Here is an 18515-nt window from a genome sequence, read left to right as displayed (position 1 = left end):
TAAACTTGATAAAGCCTTGCAATGCTGCAAGTTCTGTTTTACACTTGGATGTACCGAGTCGAGTACAAAGTACTGGGCTTTCTTTTGCTTTTGCAATTTTACACCACAGTCGGTTAATAAGGCTTCTTAATTAGAAAAGGTCTTTTTGAACTTATTTGTAAGTAAGGCCATTAATTGATTCCTGGCATAATCTCCTAATATAGTAGCATAATATGTACTTAGTTTTTATGTTGCAGCATAAATTGTTGCTTGTGCTACATGATGAACTTTTACCAGTCTTAACTCATATTGAACATTATCGTAGCATATTGAAGATAATTAGTTGATTATTCTAGCCCCTTTTTAAAAAAAAATTATTATTATTATTTTTTTAATTTTTTTTTTTAACGGTAAGAAAGACCTTATCCATGGGCCTAAGCAGTTATTAGAAAAGTCATGGATCCTCTAAGTCTCTAAATTACTTTAGATTTATTATTATTATTATTATTATTATTATTATTATTATTATTATTATTATTATTATTATTATTATTATTGTCTAATTAATAAATTTAATGATATAAATCATAGAGTGAGGTGGTATAAATTAACAAAAAATTATCTTTGGGAGTAAAAAGTACTTTCTTTCCTAAATTTAATGATGAAGAGAGGCAATAGTATTTGTTTCCTAAATCATTTAGAACAAATCATTAAGGAGTTTTCCTCCGATCCAAGTAACAACTCTTATTATAAAAACACCTTAACCTCTCACAAAAATTACAAAAACTCTAAATCTCTTAAATTTTGTTGAATTCTTGAATTTGATCATGGCAGGCTATAATAGAGCACCCAACAACACCGACAGAATCCTCCAAGAAACCGGCTCCGGTTTCGCGATAGGTGCACTAGGCAGCATCCCCTACCACTTCTTCAAGGGGGTACGTACAATGCCAAGGGGCTCCCGCATCAGTGGCAGTTTTGACTACGTCCGCATGCGTGCTCCCCGAACAGCAGGGTCTTTCGCGGTGTGGATGTCCCTCTTCAGTGCTGTTGACTGCGCTGCTGCTTACCTCCGTCATAAGGAAGACCCGTGGAACACCATCGTTGCCGGGGCTTCGGCTAGCGCAATACTCGCTCTTCGTCAAGGGACTGGCCCTGCCATGAAAGCTGCCGTCACTTCTGGGTTACTAATGGCCCTTGGAGAAGGGCTTATGCTATTCAATGAACGTGAGGGGCCAGAATTGAATAATGCTAATAAGGGACACGTTCCGGTTCCGATTCCAGTTCCAATTCCGGTTCAGGAGGAGGCTAGTTCATCATCAGGGTTTTTTCAGACATGGTTTGGTAGTGGGAAAAAGGACGACGGAAGTAGTTACATACTTGAAGGTCGATGATTTCAGTACTCCGATGTGTAATTTTTTTTATGTGGAAATTAAATTTAGTTCTTAATAATCCGAAATTTGGTTTATGAGGTTATGTAGAGGACTTTAATTTGTTTACGTATAATATGTGTGAGATTAACATATTGAAGATTATTATTAATATAAACAGCGGAAGTTATACTAATTACTCGAAGAAAAAATAGGTAATTACTCGTACTTGGAATTATTACTCGTATCTTGGACTTAAGCAATTATTACTTTATTAGAAAGGTCATGGGTCAAAACAATTATATTATGTCTTATTATATTAGTCTCGATCCCTTAATTTTAATTAGTAAACTTCGGAGTATTTAGATGATTTAAATTGTTGCCGATATTTTTTTAACGATTAAAATTTTAATATCATATAACAATTAACAAGGCAGTAAATAATTAAATAAACAAAATTTTATCCTTGGGAGTAATAAGTACTTTCACTCCTAAATTATAGGTAGCATATTATTTTCTAAATCATTTAGAACAAATCAACAAATAGTTAAGGAGTTTTCCTCTGCAGCAAGTAATAACAACTCTAACATAATAAAAAAAATTCTCTTAAATCCTTTCTCTCTCCTCTTTTCTCTCTCCAAAACTCTAGCCTCTATTGTTGAATTTTGAAGGGGCTTCTATCGATTTTAATCGGTGAAAAGCCTCAATCCTTGTTTCTTTATTGTATTTTTAGGTTTATAATAATGCTTCCTCGAAAAAAGGGTTTTTGATCTCGTTCGAAAGATAAGGGTTTTTCGACCTCCTTCGAAAGACAAGAATTATCTCCTCTTTTCAAGGTAGAAATTTCTTAGTTTTGAATCCGTGGTAGCAGATCTAATGGATTGTCGTGCAATTATTTCGTTGGTGAAAAAGTTATCAAGTTTTCGAATATGAACAGATGAATCAGAAGGAAAACATCCTCACGGCTACAAAGGATCGTTAGATTGTCTCTCCAACAAGACTGTAATTTTCAGCGATATAAGCGGGAGATGCTCCGCAGTGCAAGATCTACTCGACGAATGAAGAAAAATTCTATTTGATTCAATATCTTATGTATTTGTTAACGTCGAATCTCTATTGTAGATGTCGTATGACTTTTAATTAATGAAATATTTTTGCTATTAAAAAAAAGGTAATAACAACTCTTATTATAAACACAAAACCCTAAAAACTCTCAAATCACCTAAATTTAATCATGGCATCCTACGAAAGACCACCTAAGTACATGGACAGAATCCTCCAACAAACCGGCATGAGTTTCGCGGTAGCCGGACTAGGCAGCGTCCCCTTCCACTTGTTCAAGGGGATATCAACCATGCCAAGGGGGTCCCGCATCATTGGGGGAGTTGGCTACGTCTGCATGCATGCCCCCGAACAGCAGGATCATGGGCGGGGTGGACGACCCTCTTTACTGCTGCTGACCGCGCAGCTGCCCACCTCCGTCGTAAGGAAGACCCGTGGAACACCATCATTGCCGGGGTTTCGGCTGAAGTGGTATTCACTCTTCGTTAAGTGACTGGCCCTATCAATTTCATGATAAATGTGGCCACCACTGGGTTAATTATTGATGGCACTTGCAGAAGGGTTTTTTTTTTATTAATTATGAACGCCGTTGTTTGTCAAAAAAGTTAGATATTGCTAACAAGGAGGCGTTGGAATACGTTCCGAAAGAGGAGGCCGGTTCGTTGTCAAGATTTGAAGGTTGATGATTAGGTTAAGAGAATTATGTCATATCCTAATTTTTAAATACAATACAAGTAAGATCTTGATAATGGAATAGTTTTCAAATGACTACAATACATTGTATTTAATCAAATCACAACCGTTCAATTTATTAATTTTTTTTTTTAGAAAGTTCAATTTTATTGATTAATGTTAAGTGTTGATATGATTTTGTTTTTTTTTTAAATCCACCCTTTACTTTATTGTAGCCACTCAAAAGTCATAATTTGAGGAAATAATTTTGACATATCATATTGATTTTGGCACACCCTTACGTGAAAGCATAGTTTTTTTTTATACTACTCTCACAAGGTGTGCCAAAATCAATAAAGGGTGTGCCAAAATCAATTTCTTATAATTTGCCTATAGTTTCCAATTTTTTACAACGCTAAATCGTTAATATTTTTTTCAGATACCAAGATGTTTTGAAATCGGGAGAAAACTCTAATCACTTTAGCTAGAGATTGTCAATAGACATAAGAAATGTTAATCGTATGTGAGAAATTTCTCATAATTAGTATAATTAGTACCCAAATTAGTAAATTATTAGAGTTAATGTCAAAAATTAAACTAATGTTTTACGGACTAGAGCGGTAAAATAAATTTATGTGGCCAAAAGAAGCAAGAAATAAGACCCTCAAAACACAACATAAAATCCTAAATGCGGTGGTCACACTTACTCAACTCATTCTCTCTCCTCCGCAAACACACCATCCTCAACACTACAACACCACCACCACCTTCAACTTTCTCTCTCCTCCAAACCCACCCCATGTCAACCCAACCCAAACCCGAACCCGTTTCCCCCTCCACCACCAAAGTGGGCTGGATCGGAACCGGCGTAATGGGCCGATCCATGTGCGCCCACATCCTCAAAGCCGGTTACAAACTCACCGTCTTCAACCGAACTATCTCCAAAGCCCAACCTTTACTGGACCAAGGGGCCCACTTAGCCACCTCCCCCGCCGAAGTCGCCGCTCAATCCGACGTCGTTTTCACCATCGTCGGTTTCCCTTCCGACGTCCAATCCGTCACCTCCTCCGTTCTCTCTCTCCTGCGACCAGGTGGAATCCTCGTTGACATGACAACCTCCGACCCCTCTCTCGCCGTCGAAATCTCCTCCTCCGCCGTCGCTAAATCTTGCTTTTCCGTCGACGCTCCAGTTTCCGGCGGCGACCGTGGCGCACGCGCCGGCACTCTCTCCATCTTCGCCGGAGGCGACCCAGAAATCGTCGACTCTCTCTCTCCTCTTTTCTCTCTCATGGGGTCCACATACTACATGGGTGGGCCCGGAAAAGGGCAATCGGCGAAGTTAGCGAACCAGATTACGATTGCGTCAACAATGGTGGGATTGATCGAAGGGATGATTTACGCGCATAAAGCGAAATTGGATCTATCGTTGTTCTTGGAAGCGATATCGAAAGGCGCGGCGGGTTCGAAGAGTCTGGAATTGTATGGTGGGAGGATTTTGAAGAGGGATTTTGAAGCTGGGTTTTATGTTGATCATTTTGTCAAGGATTTAGGGATTTGTGTTAAGGAATGTGAGAAAATGGGGATTAGTTTGCCTGGGTTAGGGTTAGCTCATCAATTGTATTTGTCACTTAAGGCTTATGGGGAAGGTGGGTTGGGTACTCAAGCTCTTGTTTTGGCTCTTGAGCGGCTTAATAATGTGTTGTTGGACTCGAGTTCGGGTTTGGGGTCTGGTTCGAGTAATTAAAGAGGTTCGGGTGTAAATTAGAATGTACCCGTGCTTTTGAGGTGCGGTGAATAATGGCTGTATGTAATTAATAATTATAAATTATGTATGGATGAATTGGTGTTATGCAATGCAATCACATTTGGGTTTATTTTTAATTTGCAATTCAAATCTTTCAATTTTTGCTAATTTATGTATGATGCTTTGTTTATAATTATCATGCTTTGTTTTTGTGGATTGATTAGTTTATTTTCTTACTGTCAAAGTTGACAACAAGATTACTCCATATTATGTGATAACTGACAGAGCTCAAAGATTGGTGGCTGATTATAATTCGTACAGTAGTAAAATATATGTGAAGAAGCAGAGTGTAAAGAAGAGGAGTCCTTAGAGGTGGCTGCCACCGCCTAATCAATTGCAATGCCGCGAATATTGAGGAAGGTTGGGTGGGGCTTGGTGTATTGGCAAGAGATGGCTCTTGGTAATGTTATTTTTTCTGGAACTAGAAGAGTTAGTGCCTTAGTGGTGAGTGGTCTCCTGATATTGCAGAATGTATGGCAATACTCTTTAGATACAGGCTTTGCAGTATGGCAATATTCTTTGGATACAGGCTTTGCAATGCAAAAGCTTAAGGATATCATAGTGGAGTCGGACTGTCAAGTTGTTATGAATCGACTAGAGAAAGCTTCCACCTTCTTCACTGATCTGGATAATATACTAGATGACGCCTTAAGCCTTAGTTTAGAGTTGATCAAGTTCGGGTGAATCATTGCCCAAGCAAAATCTCCCCCTATTTTCTGGTACTTTTGGACTTGATGTCCTCTAACTAATGTAGTGCTAATCTTCTTCCCTTTGATCAGTACTAATTTGATCAGTAAAAAGGCTCCAATAATAATCAATTTCATTTTTATTGCACTTAAATTTTTGACACCTGCACATTAATACAGGTTTTAAACAAGTGACAATGAGTAAATATGATCAAGGCTCAACTCTATAGAGCTTTGACAAAGCTAATTAAAGCTAACAAATATCAATTGGGAGCAAGAAAAGTTTCCTGCTGAATTGCAGCTACAGAGAAAAATGACAGAGATCTTATTTGCCCTTCTTTGCACTATGGCCAGGACGACATTTTCAGGCCAAATCTCGAAAATAGCAACACTTGACCCAGATTTGAAATGTACAACCCTCAGAAAAGGGCAGAACAGTGAGCTTCATGCCATTTTTTTCATGCAGCAAGCAGAGCCCATTTTGCCAGATTTTATTCTTCACAGGGGCAGCAAAGTCTAAAAACACAAATTGCCACGATCTCTAAGATCTAAGAGCTTGAGAAAGTATTACGAAGCAAAAGTTGTACAAAATTGAGTATATAAGATCATTTGTGGCATTTCTTAGTACCTAAAGCTGCCCCATCAACACCCTTATTCCTCCTCAAGGTATTGGGAATGGGACGCTGCCAGAAGGGCAGCCCCAATGCCTGATCCATCATTTGAGTGCTCAACTACAACTGTTTCAGCGACTTCATCACCTAGTAGCTCCTTTAAAGAGTCCTCCATGCACTCCCGGAATTTGGCGTAGTGCTCAAACAACCCTCCGTCTAATGCAATCACAGACTTCTGATTTTCACCTTGCTTCAATGTGTCTCTCCCTAGTTTCTTAATAATTCCCAAAATCCCAGCTGCAGAAAGGCAGGCCCCACGAGAAGCAATGACGTCACAAACATCAACTATAATCTTTCTCACCTTCAATGATGAACTTGGTATCTGTGATGGAAGAAGAAGAAGAAGAAGCATATTATGGCGTGAAGCATTACTAGCATATAAGCAACTTTCAATTCTCAGCAATAATGACTAAATATTTAGACAAAAGAACCAAGCCATTCAGTGGATCCATAACATTTAGAAAAAAAAAAAAAAAAAAAAAAATCAATATTGAAATGTTCACTAACAAACTCAAGGACAGGGACATTTCCAAGCAAATAAATAGAACAACGCTAAAAAGGTCAAGGAGATGCAAGCAGTGGCCAAAGTGCATTACCCCTAGGACGTCCTTCAGTTTGCTTGCAACAACTTTAAGATCAGGGGATGTATCATGATGCATGGCGGACATGTCTGGTGTCCTGCCAAAATAAAGAGAGTAATAACGATTCAAATATATGAGGTAAAAGTCGGGGATAATTTCTTGTCAACAACAACAAAATTGATTCATGAATCATGATGACAATATATACAGTTAAAAGTCGCTATATATTAGAAATTTGATTGTGCCAGATGTAAGTTATATTATAAATGTATGTCTCCTAGGTTTCATCATTTTTAAAATTGGACCAACTTGGTGGGGAGTATGTTAGTACAAATACAATATTTGTTTTCTTCTTCGTTAAGATCTTACAAATGTGATGATGCCCAAGTTAGTGAAATAACAATCACTACGAAGAAAAGGATCAAAAAAGGGAAGAATTGGTGGGGGAACAGCCAAGGTCTTACAACATCAATTAAATTTGGCAAGCCAGATAGTCATATTATCTGTTATCACATAGGTAGAAAGAATGAGGAATGAATTGTTTCTTTTAATAATTTCTCTTGCTTTTTAAGCACTAAAATTGAAGTAAAATTGTTGAAGTCAGAACTCACGACTACTTTGTTCCCTAAAGATTGTTGATTAAAGTCTAGAGTTTTGTGCTACAAAGTAAGAAGATTTGATAAACTTTCAAATATTGAAAGGTACTAACATTTATGTTTGGTAGCTTAGCAGTCACTATTATGGCTATTGTGCAAAAAAAAAATTGATGGGTTCCAAACACATGCCAAATCCACATATAGTAGCTTATTTAATACATTAACAAGCAAATTTTTATTGATACTCCATACTAAACCCAACAAGGGACTAGAAAATATACCTTAAGATGAATGGAGTACTCAATTTTGGTGGGACTGTATCACCAAAAAGGCCGGCCTCATCTGCCATCCTATACAAGACTCTTCGCACAATCTCCCCCAAGTACATTCCAGATATCAATTTCTCATATATCTGTCAGACTCAGAGATAATGGTTATTGTTTGCAGTTGGAAAGTTAGAAAGTCGGGAACAAAATGAAAGGAAAACTACAGAAATCTCACCTGTTCACCAGGATTCAAACTTTCTTCATCTAGTGCTATGTCATATTCGGTCAAAGGCAAATGTGATGAACGGAAATTGCCCCACTCCATGTTAATAACCTATAGACAAAGTACAACAATATTCCTGAATGTTTAAAGTTGAGAATCACACAAAAGTATCTTGCAACTCCTTGTGAGAGGATTAGCCAAAAGAAATAAAGAGAAGACAACCAGAAAAAAGATGGTAAATTTGGATGTTGAAAAAAAATAGGATAGGGTAAAAGCCTAACCATCTCCCCTGATTTGGGCAAAGAGCCATGCCACTTGGGAATTGCACTAGCACGTTCAACATAAGCTGCATTTGTTCCAGTACCCAATATAACAGCAGCAATCACATCTTCTTTATGGTATCTACCTCCAGCTAAGGTTCCAACTGTATCATTGACCTAAACCATAATTGAAGGTAAAAAGTAAGAAGACTGAGTAGGATTTACATACAAAGGTTTGTCAAATGGCATTGTAAAAAGTACTTTAATAATCAAGGGAAATATCAAGCTGAAAACTTACCAAAGCTGTCACACGCATATCTACACCCTTTCTTTGCATGGCTTTGGTTAATTCTGCCACCACATCTTCACCAACCTATGTGATATCCCCCAGGAAGAACGAATAAGCAACCATGGAAAATCAATAAATACATTATCGCAACTCAAGTAATGTGATGGACTTAAAAATCACAGAAAATTTTCAGAACATTTGTGTATAATTTAGTTGAACTAAAAAAAAAAATGAACGCAATATCCTCAACAGCAGCAGTTCTCAAACATATAGGTGCCTTAGATATTTGCCAGCAGAAAGGAATTAGCGTAGTGTATTAGTCTTATGGTTGTTACCAGAGATGGAAAATTGGAACTTCCGTATTTATAATACTGACTTAAGAAACAAATCTACTGATTCTGGGATTTCAAAATCAAAGAAGAAAAGTAATTGTAGTGCAATAATGCAATTTGGCAAGTATGCAGCAATCATAGATTTAAAAAAAATAGCTCTATCTTCACAACCATCCCTGATCGGCCTGATGAGAGCCAGTACAAAGATTGTCAGAAAATTTATTGAGTGAGTGTTTCCACAGGCTACTGTATCCTAATTGACCGAGTGATGTTTAGCAGTAAAAAATAAATCAACTGAAATCTGAACACAACAACACTCTCTCCGCGCTGACTGAACTTTAGTTTACCCCACTTTTAAGAGTCCTCCAATTGCTAGTCTAAGTTAATTCACAAGTTAAACATTTATGTCCAGTTAGATTATAAAAAATTTGGGGATAATTTTCAGGTACCGATCATGAATGCAGGTTTTGAAAAGAGAGAGAGAGAGAGACAGACTAACCGCATCTTCTATTTTAAAACCCTTGGTCCATCTTATAAGGGTCCCTGATGCAATCGATGTCTGCTTTACTGGAAAAGAGAAGGTAAATCCCAACTCTCTCTGCTTATTGGGTTCAGGATGTAGGCCTTCACCTTCCGTTGCAACAAATTTAGCAAGGGCCTCAGCTATGTAGTCAAACAGTTGCTGAAATCACCACATTTTACAAACTTTAGACAGAAATCAAGGAGGGAATGGTTAAATAGTTTATGTATGAGCTAAATCAACTTACTTCTGATGTCCCAACCATCAACTCAGGTGGGATTGAAACTTCGTCAAATTCTTGTTGGACAACACGATGTTCTTTGCCACCCAACTTCACTCGAAGCACTCGGAAGTTGGTGCCACCAAGATCTAATGCATAAAATAATCCATGCTCGTCCCTAGAGAAAGGAAGACCAGATATTAGGGGATTAGACCATGTCTTGGCCAAACACAAAAAACACAGAACAAAAACATTTCAGATTAGCTGTTGACTCAAACCTTAACCCAGGAATGAGCAAACCCAATAATCATATACTAGAAAAGAGCTCTATGAAAAGAATAAATCACAAACAGGGTTTGAATTTGAAAACATAGTTCAAACCTATATTGAGAAAGAGAAACAACAGTTCTCAGCTTACAATTGGATACAATCATTCTAACAGTACTGCCTTCTGAATGTACACAGCTTGTATTATCAATGTTACTCATGCATGCATGATTGAAAGTTTGAAACCCAACATCCCCATCCAATAAAGCTACCCACTAGAATTCCATGGCTTGCATAGTTTTTAATATGCAAGCCCATCTTTCGCACAAGTGGTTGACAAATAAAGGTTATGCAAAGTAGGGAATAGAAGTGATTTAATGAACCACTTGACCAATTCAATTTCACATATATCTATTTTTGTAAATGATCCTCCTCAGAAAAGTATTTCCTTCTAATCGAGCAATCTAAACCTATTCTTAACAACAACAATTTAAGAAGAATCCTCCCCTTTACTTTATAATAATACACCATGTTAACCTCCTCATCACAATCCTAAAAGAAATTGTCTTTATGCTTAAAAATGATCTCATAATTATATCCAGATAATCTCTTTTATCGCTTGGCACCATAACCATCCGCTTAGATAATTTTAAGGCGGTTGTTGTAAATCCCCAAGCCATAACCACTTTAAAAGTAGGCACAAGTTGTTGCAAGATTCTTCCTTTATTCCTTAATACATTTATTTTCAGGTACGCTCACATATTGGGAAGTTGCATTGCATTAATGTTTTAATCTACCAAGTAATAATGCATTGTTGTTTAAGTGAAAAATAAAATGAAATAAGAAAAAATAGATGTTCACCTAATAAGAAATGGTGAGAATAGACAACCATAACACTCTTCCACTAACCCAAATGAATATACTATGGAAGTGGGGACAAAAAAAAAAAAAAAAAAAAAAAAAAAAGGAGACAATTTCAACTACTCCATACATATATAAAAAAGCTGAACTTTTGGGACATCCAAATTATTTTGTTAAAAAAACCTTCTTTTAAGAAAAGAGCACGTAAAAGTTCAACATTAATACTAAACAAGTAAATCACTTGTGAAACTAAAGAAACTGCTGTAGCATAGTTCAGCAACTATTAACAAGGATCACAATATATGACAAACTTTTTGAAGTTCATCTCTATGAAAACGGCAGCTACTGTAGATTCAACGGCATATAGAAACTGTTGAGCTCGTCTATATAGGATTATTGATGAACACTCTATCAGATGCTGACCTGACATGATACAGCTACGGAATTTAAAGCATTGACTTACAATTTCGTATGCCTAACAACATACACTTGATAAAATTTATTGTCTTTGCTACTCAAATGACATCCCACCTATTCTCCCCAAAATCTACCCTCTACAACTTAGCAAGCCAATTCATATCACCAATCATAACGCTTGATCACGAAGAAATCACAACTCAGGTAACCAATAATAAGCAACATAGCAATCAGGAGTGAAAAACAAGTAAAGCAAACTTCCAAAAGAAGCCAATTTTATATCTTTTCTTCGCCAATTGATGGACCAGAGGCAGCAAATAAACAACCTGGAACCGTAGTGGGGTTAGTCTTCCCGGCAGGGGGAAAGGTGACACCTTTTCCCCGCGGGAGTATTGACACCATTCACACTAGTCATTGATTAGCCAACAATCCTCAAACCAATATTGAAATCCACATAATTTACATCTACCAACCATTTCCAACAATAAAATTCACAAAAGAAAACTCACAAAAATAGATCAATTACTCAATCAAACCAACAATAATCCTCCATTAAACAACTAACAACCCCAATTAAGCTAAACACAACCCTCAAAACAATCATAACATTAAAAAAAAAATCAAATTAATTGCCAAATCCTATAACAAATAATTAGATCATTAAAAAGTAAAACAAACAACTCAAAACCCACTAAATTTATTACATCCAAAAAACAAAAACAAAACAACCCATTAAACATAATCAATCAAAAACACAATCTCAACCAAAAAAAATTAAAGAAAATCAAATCAAATCAAAAGACGAACCCGGTAGGAAGATTATCAACATAGCTGATGAGCATCTTAAGCTTAGAACCACCTTCAGATGCAAGACCAGCATGCATCTCAACAGTCATAGCATCAGCAACCTGTCTAAGCTTACCCAAAGGGGTCCCACACTTGTCATCAAGCTCCTTAAGTATAGCCATTACACGACTCCACTTTCTTGTACTCTTCATCCTTTGTCGAACCACCACCGCCGCCGCCACACACACCGCCGCCGCACCTATCACCGCCACCCCCACCGCTTCTTTCCTCATTTTTTCTCTCTCTAAACTTCACAGAATTTGATGGGTGTTGTACAATTAAATTACTTTTTTTCTCTAAATTACAACAATGGATATAAATTGGATTAATTTTAATTGGGCATGTTGGAAAATTGGGTTTCTTTCTTTCTTCTCAAGATGCAATCTTGATGAATGAGAAATGGATGAGAGAGAAAATGAGATGAGTAGATCCGGGTAAAATTGATTGGGAAATTCAGATGATTATTTTTTTTTTTTTTTTAATTTTTTTTTTTGGAGGGACCGATTTAACCGGAGCTTTGCCTTGAGGTGGTCTTAACTTTTAGCTCTTTATTTAGGATTTATAAATGGAATTTTCCTTTAACTTTTGTATTTTTTTGGGAGATTTTTGAGAAAAAAAGTGTGTTTTTTTTTTTTCCCTTTGTAGAGGATGATTCATGAGTCATGATGCCTAAATGGCGTTTTTATACTACTAGTGTGAGTGAGAAGTGTTTTGTCATTTATCTACTAGATTATGACTAATATGCTTTATCTCGAGTTTAAGATAGAACAAACAACAAAAGTATTAGTTGATTCAAAGTAGTTGTTGGGTTTAAAAGTTATATGTAACCAAAAACTTAAACTTACTTCATCGATTTATTCAACTGACTTTTGCAATATCTCACATGTTATACTTTAATTAAAATAATTGATTTTTTTTTCAAGGAGAAAAAAATTAGCCATGTAAGATTATTCTTTGCTTCGTATTATGTTAGATATATTTACTTATTGAAAATTTATAAAGCATTAATGATTCCCTTATGATCTACTTCGTATTATATAGAGAAGGTAAGTTTAGTTTTCATTCAACTCGAATCTTAGAATATTAATAAGTACCATAAGAGTCTAAGGCTATGCTAAATATAATTTATTTTGTTTGACCTTAGTATATATATACTTATTTGAACTTGTCTAAAAAATAATTATTTTGTTTGAAATAATTTAAAATAAGTTGAGCAAAACATGACTTAACGACATCAGAGAATTTGAAGATAAAGAAAGGAGGAGAATGATGGATAGATAAAATAGGAATCTCATTTCATTTCCCTTTTAATAAACCATGTCTTTTCAAAAGTTAAATATAAATCCAAGTTCACTCTTCTCTAGCTCTCTCCCCTTCATTTACCTTTATTTTCATTGTCTTTCATAGTTTCATGAGAGTTTCATCCCCTTAAGTCCTCTATTATTGTTATCCAAACACACTATTAAAATTTATAAGGCCAAAAGTTTCGATAATTCCATGTAATAGCTTTATGTCTTTATATTGCTTTGGTGTTGGATTTTTGTACACCCCGCTTTTTACACCTCTAACAAAAACAACATTATATAATTACCTCTCATAAAAGAAACAATGATAAGTTTAGGAAGATTAAGTTCGTATGAGAGTGATAAGTTTAAATAAGATTTCAGAAAAAATAAGTTCAAAAAAAATAAGTTCAAATAAAAGTTAATAAGTATAAATAAATTAGGTAAGATAAGTTGTAATAAATGAAAATCTAGTAAATAAAAACAACCCTTAATTTTTCTTTATTTATAACTTTTGACAAGTTTGATTGCAATCCTGAGCAAAGATGAACCATTGTTTCTTAGAAAAAATGATAAGCAAAAAAAAAAATCAGATCTTGTGCAGTCCATAGCCACAATTTATCACATCAATATTGACAATTACCTATTTTTTTGTAAAAGCATAGCAATATAGCATTGAATGATAATATGATAATACATCACATCATCAAAACAATTGGAATTAAACTTGGACCCACCTATTTTCCAGTAGGACAGTTAAGAAAAACATAGTCTTATGTTTTGCCATACAATGGGAGGAAATTAGAGAAAAGAAAATAAATGGATTTATTAAAAAAAATAAAAATTGAGTGGTCCAAAAGAGGATATTTGGGGAATCTGATTGATTTTTGATTTCAAGACAAATTGATGATGAAATTTGGCACATGTAACGAAAAGAACATGTAAGCTACCACCACATCAATCATCCATCAAGGAAAAATATCAAATTTCATGCAAAAATATCGAATTGGAAGCTTTATACATTCAACAAATATTCATTTGCCCACGAGGTGCCCATTTCTTGGGCCTTCTTTTACAATAATCCTGACGGGCTGAAACCAGCCCACATACCAGGTGTCGCCACGTCGAAAGGGTTTCCTCTTCATTCCATAATCTACCTGTGTAGACAGTAGAGTATGTTTGGTTTAGAGCAGCAAGTTGAGCATTCTAGGAAGAGATGAATTGATTTCATAGGACAGTCTGCTTCTTATGATCATTATGTATCGATAACTCGATAAGGCCTACAGCATAGCACAGAGGCACTAGTCTTATAATGATGCAACTTGTAAGCAACAAGACAATGTATTATAGGGATTAAGAATATACAACACCTTCAATTGGATTGGTAATATGACAGAATCATCCAGAAAGTTCTGCGCGAGTTGGTATAACTGGAATCAGAAAGTTTCCGAATGGTGAATCAAATATCCGGAAATTTGCAGTGCAGCCCTCTTGCTGTGCTTGTGCTACATCATGATTTCTCGCCTGCAGAATGCTGAGTGGGTTTACAGCAGCCTACATAAACAGTCACAGAACAAAGTGAATCATTGCACGTTATCTAAATAATTAAGACATGACGAACAATTTCTATGACAATAGAAAGTCCAATTTTTTTTCCATGAACTTAAAATAGCATAATGGTCCACATACCAATTAATTAGCATGATAAAAATTGTCAATTACAATATAAAGTCCAAATTGTTTTCAGGAGCTTAAATTAGCATATTTGGTCCACATACCATTGAACTATCTTTAGATAATGCTTCTTTTGCTGCAGGGGATGGATTTATGACCCTGCAGTAATATTCAAACAGAATTAGAAAATGAATGACTTAGCTTTCGTTTTTCATAGCACAAATCCCTCTCTAGTGCAAAGAAGCACGGATTTTCTAAGAGGGAAGGTGCAATTGCTTTCCTTGAGCATTAATCAAGTCACTCATTATTCAAAGACTGATGATAGTTTTGCCTGCATTAATCCTCATTTATGTTTTCTACTTCAAGAAGGAAAAAAGCAAGTAGCCTACGATAGTGTGAGGATCTTGCCTATACAGCAAAGTGACAAACAGGAATATGACATCATTTTCAAAATCATTTCAAATGAAAGCCAAGACTACAAATTTAGTCCAGCTTAAGGTAATTAGTGTGATAGTGTGTAGCAGGCCCTAATACAGATCCGCATTAAAGTCGGATAATTAATGACCCTTAGGATGTGCAGGAATCTAATCCAACTAAACTCCTTTTTCAAACATGGCTTTAAGCTCCATTAATTAGCACTAGACCTGGTTATTGGGTGGGTCGGTTGCGGGTCAGGGTCAGGGTCAAAGAGGGTCACATTTTATAGGGTCAATATAGGGTCGGGCCAATGCGGGTCGTGGGTCGATAATGGGCGGGCCTACAAAATATCAATTAAAATAAATATTGGACAAAGCCATTATTAAATACATATGAATACAAATTAATCTATACAATTATTTTTAAATTATGTATTTTCTTTATCAACTAAATTGGAAAAACATGTTGGCCCTATATTGACCCTACCCAATAAGGGCCTTGTCCATTAATAGCCCTATAAGCTTGGCCCTGACCCTATTATCATTGGACTACCCTGTCCAATAACCACCTCTAATTAGCACTATTATGAGTTCTAGTCCAGGCTATAATTGAAAAATACTCAAGAGATGTACTACATGGATGATCAATAGAATTGGGAGACCTTTGAAATCTGAATTTCTTTTCAATAAGATCTTCTAGACCATAGGTCAGATAAAAGAATGCAGTGCTTGTCTTAACAAGGAAGACAGCATTCCATGCAAATAGGTTTGGTTAGGAAGGTCTTCATACACAGAGCCTCACATAGTCACATGGTAAATTCTTAGGGGAGGTGCTGGTATTTCATCATAGTTTTCATTGTTATATTCTCCTCAGTCCAAAGAAATTAGGATCTCAAGTTCTTATGGCATACTGAGTGAAATTTTCATTTTTGATTTTGTGTATAGGATGTCTGCAGCAAGACTTGGAGTTCATCAATCTTATGTCATAATTGTTTTTGTTCTGCCTGAGATCTAATGACAAATACATTGGATCCTCATTTGTTTCGAATTTTTGAGTACCATTTCGAGTATTTAGGCAGTTCTGCAACATAATGCAATGACAGGCCAACACAATTTCTTTTCTACTAAGGTGAAATCGGGGCAGAAGAGGGGTGCAAATCAAAGGTCAGTATCTCTGCCTCAAGGTTCATAAAGTAAGCATGATTTCCAAGCAGAAGACAAAAGATGAGGGCTAATCTCTTAAAACAATTTCCTTCTTCCAGATCAAGAAAGTGGAAAAAGGAAATGAGATTGAAAGCCAAAAGAAAAGAACAGGATACATTCTCACCACAGTGTCAATACTTAATATCTCAATATAAGAAACACTATCTGAAGCATTTCCCGTTTATAGTCCTGTTAGCCCATTCTTTCAAGTAAAATTGACTACCCTGTTCTGGCTGGTGATAGTACACAGAAGGCATTTACGATAATGAATCATATAGTTTACGAATCACGCGGATGTCTAGTAACTAAGGTAACTGCAAAGCACTTCATGATAACTTGACGATTCTAATATTTGCTGAACCCACAGTCTCCCTCCTGGCCCTCCAGAGAAAGAGCAAGAAAAACAATTAACCAAAAAGAAGATTGCAGAAGAGATTGTATGAAAAACAATTAACTTAACCAAAAAGAAGATTGCAGAAGAGATTGTATGTAGACATAGAATTAATAAATCATATTTTACAGGGCTTTTAGATCAAGAATGACATTGCAACTCTTATACCAGTTAAATTGGCAGCTCAGCCCCATATCAAGCTTTCCTTTGAAAGTCTTCGCAGTTATTGAAACCAAAGTTGAAAATAATTTGTGATAAGGACTGAAAATTAATACTAGAATTACAAAGAGTAGGCCAATAAGTGCAGTTGAACTATAGAATAAGAGGACAAGTTGTCCTTGATCAGAAAGAACTCCTACAAAATAACCCAATTCCTTTGAATTCCAAAATAGCCTGATTGTAAGAAGCCCCAGCTCCCCTATACCCCATAAGGAGGCTAGATAAGTTACCCTATCCCACGGTGGCTCCCAAAAATATAAATGAACTCCAATACTCCATTCTACCCAACGATAACTGAATATTGTATAATCAACATAAATCTAGTACCACCAAAGCACTATAGCAAATTAGCAACTTTTTCAAAATATTATAGGAAAACCCAGAAAATCATACCAAGCAAAGAAAATTCATCCAAAGATTACCTGTCACCAACAATGAAGAAAACATTCAAGCGTAGCCACTAGAAAGCCAAACAATTATCTAACAACATAGCCAACCAACTCGGTCTTTACTTTTGGAACAAATCACTATTTCCAATACTATCAAACCTGGAGACTATAAACTTTACTCATCGACAATCCTTGTCCTTAAGCCTGAGTAACAATGCACCAAATCTATAGAACAATGATTTCTCCTACAATAATTATCGATTAAGATTTTAAAATATGCTCCTTAGCATGATAGCAACATCACCAAAGCTAGTCTCCAATCCAATTATCCAAGTCTCTGATTAATTTAGGAAATTAGTTAAATTCTAGTCAATGGCATACGAAAACCAGATGCACGATTCAAAAACATCAACTCGACAGACCGACCAAATTTAACTTACACCATATCAACTCCTGATCTAAATTGTACCTAAATTGAAGAAATCATCCCCTTTGCTTTCCTCCCTACTCCCCCAACTTTTTCCAATGAAAAAATCCATTCACTTAAAACTTTATTACATGCATACCAGATCAACTCTTGTCATAGTTATTAAGAAGAATGAAACAATTCTATCTTCAAAGACATTCCAAACTATATCAACAAAACCAACAAAATATTGCTTGTTGTTCATTTCTGGAAAAGTTCAGGTTCTTCAGTTAATTTTCAACACCCAAAACAATTTCTTTCCAAACCCTTAAATTAATTTACATAAACTACTCATTTAAACAAAAAATTGATTAAAAAAATAAAAATCATCTATGATATTCCTCGCAAATTATGGTCCAAGAAACAATCTTTGTCACTATGATACTACAACAATTTTTCGCAAATATTAAGAAATCTACAGCAATGAATTGAAAGCAACAGAGAGATAGAGAAGGGTTACCTTCGAGGTGGCGGGTTGATCTTCCTTTTCTTCAATTCGGACTCCATTGCCTTCCCTCAAGCAGTAGGAACTCAGGACGAGTGAAAAACTTC

At 35.9% G+C, this 18515-nt stretch overlaps 3 protein-coding genes across 3 annotated transcripts; 2 read left to right on the top strand and 1 right to left on the bottom strand.

The window, feature by feature from the left end:
* The first annotated feature begins 728 nt into the window (after positions 1 to 728).
* On the top strand, positions 729 to 1583 carry LOC110691111 (mitochondrial import inner membrane translocase subunit TIM17-1-like). The gene has a single exon (XM_021868042.1). It carries the CDS (start codon positions 807 to 809, stop codon positions 1371 to 1373), a length of 567 nt encoding a protein of 188 aa, XP_021723734.1. The 5' UTR covers positions 729 to 806; the 3' UTR covers positions 1374 to 1583.
* A 2104-nt stretch (positions 1584 to 3687) lies between these two features.
* On the top strand, positions 3688 to 4957 carry LOC110690933 (probable 3-hydroxyisobutyrate dehydrogenase-like 1, mitochondrial). The gene has a single exon (XM_021867840.1). The coding sequence runs from the start codon at positions 3772 to 3774 to the stop codon at positions 4825 to 4827; it is 1056 nt and encodes a 351-aa protein (XP_021723532.1). The 5' UTR covers positions 3688 to 3771; the 3' UTR covers positions 4828 to 4957.
* Positions 4958 to 5692: 735 nt separating this feature from the next.
* Positions 5693 to 12155, bottom strand: LOC110690932 (hexokinase-1-like). The gene is made up of 9 exons (XM_021867839.1): positions 11884 to 12155; positions 9559 to 9709; positions 9291 to 9473; positions 8469 to 8543; positions 8192 to 8347; positions 7923 to 8021; positions 7703 to 7833; positions 6841 to 6922; positions 5693 to 6566 (listed from the first exon to the last, which is right to left on the bottom strand). The coding sequence occupies exons 1-9, from the start codon at positions 12153 to 12155 to the stop codon at positions 6225 to 6227; spliced, it is 1491 nt and encodes a 496-aa protein (XP_021723531.1). The 3' UTR covers positions 5693 to 6224.
* Between the last annotated feature and the right edge of the window lie 6360 nt (positions 12156 to 18515).

The sequence above is a fragment of the Chenopodium quinoa genome, unplaced genomic scaffold, assembly GCF_001683475.1.
Source record: "Chenopodium quinoa cultivar QQ74 unplaced genomic scaffold, ASM168347v1, whole genome shotgun sequence".
Taxonomy (NCBI): Eukaryota; Viridiplantae; Streptophyta; class Magnoliopsida; order Caryophyllales; family Amaranthaceae; genus Chenopodium; species Chenopodium quinoa.
Note: the sequence above shows the minus strand (reverse complement) of the source record. Positions and strands in the feature narration are given on the sequence as shown.